Here is a 6,127-nt window from a genome sequence, read left to right on the forward strand (position 1 = left end):
TCGGGTTTTTTTTTTTTTGGAGGCTTAAACAAACAGCCGTTTTTGTTAGTCCTCATGCAAGGACTTCTCAGAACTGGCTTTTCATCAAAGTTGGTGTATGTCTGCATGACCTTTGCTTGTAGTTGCATAACTCTAATTTACCTTGTGAGTGCTTTTGTATGCGTATTTGTATTCTGATATGCGAACATCACATCACCAGAAAGATTTGTCCTTGTGGTTTTGCCAACGTTCACCAAATATGTGTGTTTCTTGGGTGCACTCTGCAATGAATGCAGTGGAGGTTTATTCTACTCTTGCCATCAGATAAAGTTGCAAAATTCTCAGCCTTCCTAAGCTAATAAAATATCCAGGTCAAGATCAATCACTTAAATTCATACGTGTGAAGGCTCTGCTTTTTTTTTGAGCACTTGCTTTGACTAAACTTTCATAACATCGTGTTTACCCTTGAACACGGTTTGTGAGTGGAAACCTGTGTTCAAGGTTAAACACAGGTTTCCACTCAAACGGAAATGTTGACTGAACTGTTGTCAAAAATCAAATTTGGCTGGGGTGTTGACACGTGAAAGGATGCAGACGACAAACATTTTGCCTGATTGTCATTATTTGACTTTTTCCGCTTCAGTTTGCCAAATGCACTTTGACTTCACCGAAGGACACGCTTCTGAGGGCCAAACGAGAACTCAGTTTTAGCTTCTGGTTAATTTGTTTTTCTGTTTTGGAAAATGTGAAAAATCCCAGTCTTGTTTTTGTAGTACCTTCTGTACTACCTACTTTCTTTAAAATCCCCTCTAATAGTGCTTGAGCTCTTTTTATAATGTTTGGATTGTAGACTCAGTCCTCAGGTTTTGAACACTTCCTGGGGCTTAAGAGAGATTTGGACTGATCTCAAACCTTCCAGCGACTCCTCGTAGTAAGGTTTAGACTTAGGCTCAAGTTAAAATACCTACAACAATGTTCAAACTCTGATGAACCACTTGGTCTTTGTCCTTAAAGCAAACCTTTTTTATTTATTTTTTTACATAATAAAAATATCCACAGTAATGGATGGTGCATAAAAACAAACTCTGAAGGTAATATATCAGCTTTGAACTGGGGTACTAACTGTTAAATGTGACCGAGCCACAGTCATGCTGCTCTCTGATTGGCTGAGGCCCAGATACGTTCCCATCTTTCCTGGAGCCTGGGGAGGCTGCAGCTCCCACATGGAGGTATAATAAGCTCTTGTTCGTGTCTTAGCAGCTAAACTAGTCTGTTACATTGCATTAACAAAGAATTCCTCCCAGTATGGAATGGTGCAGTGTATAAAATAATCACAACTTTCCACATCAGACCCTTACACACCACCTAGCTCTCTGTTTTCAATCATTTTGAAGAGCTTTTCAGGTCATTATTAGCATCTTCTTTCTTTTGTTTTACAGTGAACCATTCCACAGGGGTACCAGGTAAGGCCACTCCCTTCTCTCCTCCCAAGTTGCTGGGCATTTGTCCATTTGCTCCTTCCCTACATTCTGTAATTCCTGCCCCCCGAACTTCCTCGACTTGAGTTTTTCTGGTGGACTTCCTGCAACAAAAAAGAAACACATTTTTATTTTTTATTTTTTTTAGATGTACAGCAGAGACATAGAAGATACCGGATGGCCTGGTCTTCTGTACTTATTTGGTCAAAATCCATCTACCCGGCAGTTTTCATATTGCTTTATCCAACTTGGGGGTCACAAGGGGTTGGAACACATCCCAACTGATATTAGGTAAAAAGTGCAATACACTCTGTGTGGTTACCCATGCATCTTGGGGCTAATTTAGAGAAACTTAGAAATACACACTTTCACATCTATGGCCAGTTCAGAATGACCACTTTACATAACAACCGCATCTTTGGTCAGTGGAAAGAAATTAAATCAGATATGTAATCTCCAAACAGAAAGACCCTAGCCAACCAGGATGCTCAAACTTAGAACCTAAAACAGCTGCTAACCACAGCAACATGATGGTGATGGTGATAAACAATAATGAAACAAAACAAATTTTTCATTTTTTATTTCTGGTAACTTCAAATAGGAATCAATTTTAGTACCTAACTTTCAAATCCCAAAAAGTTGTTTTCATTCATCTGTACATTACACTTTCAGTGGGAGAAAGGTTTTGTTAATGATCCAACTGTCCTTTTCAGTCCACAATGAACCGAATCAACGTTCTGGTATGATGGAACATGCATCAAGACATTCCAACATCCAAATGTTGGTCTAAAAGTGATCTTGTCTAAGGTCAGTCATATGCCATAAGGATTCTTACACTGGTTAGGGTAACACTAGAGCAGATGGGGTATCCTGGTCTTGTATTCAAGGGGAAATCAGGGGGAAATTGCTTTGGACTGTGCTCTGGAAGAGTCCAGAATCTAGTAATAGTAAAAGCCCTTAAAATTACCTGACCTGACTGCTGATCACTTTCTTCACTCTCAGTGTTTAAATAACTTCTTCTTCCACTAACATCTGCACATCCTAGCCTCTAAACAGGGTTTTTATGTGCCTGAGCCATGCAAGACCTAAGTAAGGGAAAGTACATAAGTACATAGGGAAGTACATAAGTAGTTCTGCCTGTACTTATTCTAGTAGATTCTAGGAGTAGTTATCTACTTAGTTCTTAACTCCTTACCTCCCTGCCAAGGAGGTCTGCATATTTTAAATCAACAATATGTTCTTTATGTAATTGATTTTTGGACTCTAAATTAATTCAAACAAATGCAGCTCACTGAATTTTTCTTCAACATCCTTCCCTCTACAATGCTTGATTTTACACTCTGCCTCTTCTGAGTGTGGTTATTCTGATCAGACGTGGGCACTCGGATTTCAAATGCATTCAGTCAGAAAACATGCTATATTCGGACAGAGTATAATCTCAACCTTCGAACAGATCTAAAATTGTTCACCACCAACTGCCAGTGATGTACGAACAGCTGCAAACATAAAATCACTAAACGTGATATGTATGCTTTGGCTCCTTCCCTTGCATGTGTTGTATTGTAAGCTATCTGAATTTTAGGACATAATGTACAGTAGCAGAGTGGAGATTGTGCCTGGGGAGTGCCACTGCAGGTCTACCACAAAAACCACTTAGTTTCTTCTTCCGATTCTAATGGTGTTCTTTTTTTTGAGAAAAGAGTAAAAAGCACATGGTTGAATTTTAAAATGCTCACACTATGACACAGAATCCATATTTAGAAATTACACGTTCTTTAGTTGCCCCCTGATGTTCTAGAACTAGGATTTATATAAAGTTTTCATTTCTTGTAAAAAGATTGCCCTGCTTTTGAAACTCTTACGTCATTGGCGAGATTGCGTGTTTGATAAAGCTTAGATGACAAAAGGACAATGAAACATGAGATCATTTTGCATGCATACCTTGAAGGATGAACTATGTCCAGGTGAAGGTCTCTGTGGAAGAAAAAATAGGTCACTTTAGTTTCTGCTAATTAAGCTATATTACCTTAATTAATCAGGATATTATGCACGTATGTTCTGAGTATGTAACAAAATGTAAATTCAATCCAATCAACAATTTTTAAAATTTATCTGTTTTGATGCTTTGCTCACCTTCTTGTTTTTTGTCTTGTCTGGCTGAGGCGCTGTCCTACGCTCTGTCCCCTTGCTCGCTCTGCTACTAACCTTGGGTGTTCTTGGCATGTCTGTGTGCCGCTGTGAACGCACAGAGCGAGAAATCTTGGGAGTCTTGACAGGTGCACAGTACATCTCAAGGCGCTGCAGCTCACAGCTTTGGAAGCAGCACTCATCCACGATGCCACGTGACCGCCTTGCACTGGGGCCATAGCCTGTTGGTTTATCTGTTTGAGAAGAACGGCAGCAGGTTTTAGACAATGGAGAGACAGAACCAGTTCCATTGCTTAGTTCTAATTTTCTACCCAACAAAATTGGTGGCTAGTGCGCTGAAATAAAGGACTCATTGATCCAAACTTTACTACTTCAGAAAGAAATCTGCACTTGTTTGCACGAGCTGGTATAAAAAGGCTAGGTAGCAATATTTTGGCTCTTGAGTGGACTTGAAGAAAAACCATAGATTTGTTTAATGATTTCATATGACTGGATATATTCTAAAAGTATATTTATATAAAAAGTCAGCCAGAGACAACATTTTAAATCGGTTAACAAAACTATTGCTAGCTTAATTTGCTATCATCCTATAGGGAAAAAAAAAATCTGTTAATGGTAAATGTCCGTTCAGCCAGTAAAATCAGTGTTGTCCGCATTTGTTTACCTGCTTCTAAATTAAGGGAACTTTGATTTGAAATTTAGTACATAATTTAAGTGGTAAATTTGTCCTCATGCTTATGGCCAGTACAGGTTTAGCTGAACCAGCCAAACTCAACAACAAAAATATTGATGTTAGCTAGGAAGCAAAAAGGAACAATGTTGTTTCATGATTTCCGTGCTTTCTACATATAATTGCATATATTTTTTAATTTGTACAAATATAAAGCATAGGCCAGAAAAAACACTTTACATGTGTACAGCTGACAAAACATTTTTATATTAGCCAACAAAATCCGTGCCTTTGTCTATTTTTTCCCAAAATACCCATTGATTTAAAGTTTACTACGCATTTTCAGTTGAAATTGTCACTTTTGAGTCTTTAAATTATGACATTATTATTTTCCCTTTCCTATGCTTCTTATTTTTTTAATAGAATTAATCAAAGACATTCTGGCGATGGCTGGACGCCGACGCCACGCTCGTAATAAAGCTGTGATAACAGCCGTACGGTCTCAGTGACACTGATTTCTTACATGTAAAATTTACAACATATCACATTGCACACTGTGGACTCATTTTGGCAGCTGCATCAATGTGAAAAAAAAAACTTTTAAAAAAAGGAGGGAAAGGGGTGGGGGAAGGGGGGCAGTCACCCAAATGGTGAGAATATCCTGCTCAGCCATTTTGGCCCAGGTGTCTTTTACATAGTCCAGCGAGGCCAAGCCACAAGTCCCCTGGGCCCGATCCACCTGCAGAAACATCCAGGCAGGCTTTTAGGACCACACCACCATTGGCTATGTCCCACTGTTCATTCACATTTTTATTTGGCAGAAGCACCCTGGAGGCTCGTTCAAATAACACAGATTTTGAGGATGGAGACATGATGCATGCTCACTGCATGAAGTAAAGAAGCAAAGCCACAGCTAGCAAAGGTGTTTTGGGTATTTTGCTTTTTGGGGGAGGTTTTTGAGTCCAAATAATACATCTCAGGGCGTGACAGATTTTTGACTCAATGATCACATTTAGTTACAGTGACGCCAGTACTCACTTCCTCTTTTAACTCCCTAACCCCCCAGAACCCACCCTCTTTGGTGGCTTTTAGAAAAACCCAGACTTCCCATTTACAATTCCCTGCTCACCTTGAACAATATAGTCCTGATGGGCTTTTCCCTGTTACCAAATGAAATAATAATAATTTAATATGGCATTTACAAGGAGGAAATGCCTTTCCCTCTCAGAGTTAATAGCTCTTGGCTCAGAAGACTGCCAGTGCTGACAAAGTGCATTAACTTCTGCTCTCTGTCTGCCTTGTCCTGACAACGTTATTTTGAACAGAGAGCAGCTTTCATTCAGAAACAGAAGCATCTTTCTCCTCAGACCCCCAGACACAAAGCAGAGTGGAGGCTACCAGAGGTGTGAATGAAGAGGAGGAGATGGGGGGGTGATAGGGAGGCTTTCATGTTGCTCATCAGGTAGCTGGATGCTAAAAATACCTTGTGCACCTGCATTATTTAGGAAACAGAAGAACTGGATTTACCCAGATCTCAGACTTCTAAACTAGATGTGTGCAAACTAGAAAACTGAAATATTTAAATGGCTGAAAAAAAATCTTGATTTGGATATTTAAACGATTTATTATATGCAGTTCAAACGATTGTATTCATTTTGTTTTTCTAAGAAATTCTTTCAGTGCTTGTCCCACTGAGTAACAGTGGGCCAAGCATTGGCTGTTCTATTAACACCTGACGTGAAGACATTTAAAATGAGAAAATTGCGACACTGAGCCCTGGCTGGTGATTATATAATGGTTTCTGAAAGCCAAAAGAGGGGCTGTGCTTCAATGCCTGGCCTGTTTTTCAATC

The 6,127-nt window shown here is 39.4% G+C and overlaps 1 protein-coding gene across 2 annotated transcripts in view; it reads right to left on the reverse strand.

Annotated features, from left to right (window-relative positions):
* Window positions 1-519: 519 nt before the first annotated feature.
* The window catches only part of igf1 (insulin-like growth factor 1), a 19,992-nt gene continuing 14,384 nt past the window's right edge, over window positions 520-6,127 (reverse strand). For both annotated transcript variants that reach the window (XM_013914391.1, XM_013914390.1), the window contains exons 3-5: window positions 3,591-3,838; window positions 3,399-3,431; window positions 520-1,561 (exon numbers count right to left, since the gene is read on the reverse strand). In XM_013914391.1, the coding sequence (XP_013769845.1) occupies window positions 1,502-1,561; window positions 3,399-3,431; window positions 3,591-3,838 (341 nt within the window). In that variant the 3' untranslated portion in view covers window positions 520-1,501. The remainder of the gene's footprint in view (window positions 1,562-3,398; window positions 3,432-3,590; window positions 3,839-6,127) is intronic.

Source organism: Pundamilia nyererei, unplaced genomic scaffold, assembly GCF_000239375.1.
Source record: "Pundamilia nyererei isolate P.nyererei 1_Seehausen unplaced genomic scaffold, PunNye1.0 scaffold00192, whole genome shotgun sequence".
Classification (NCBI taxonomy): domain Eukaryota; kingdom Metazoa; phylum Chordata; class Actinopteri; order Cichliformes; family Cichlidae; genus Pundamilia; species Pundamilia nyererei.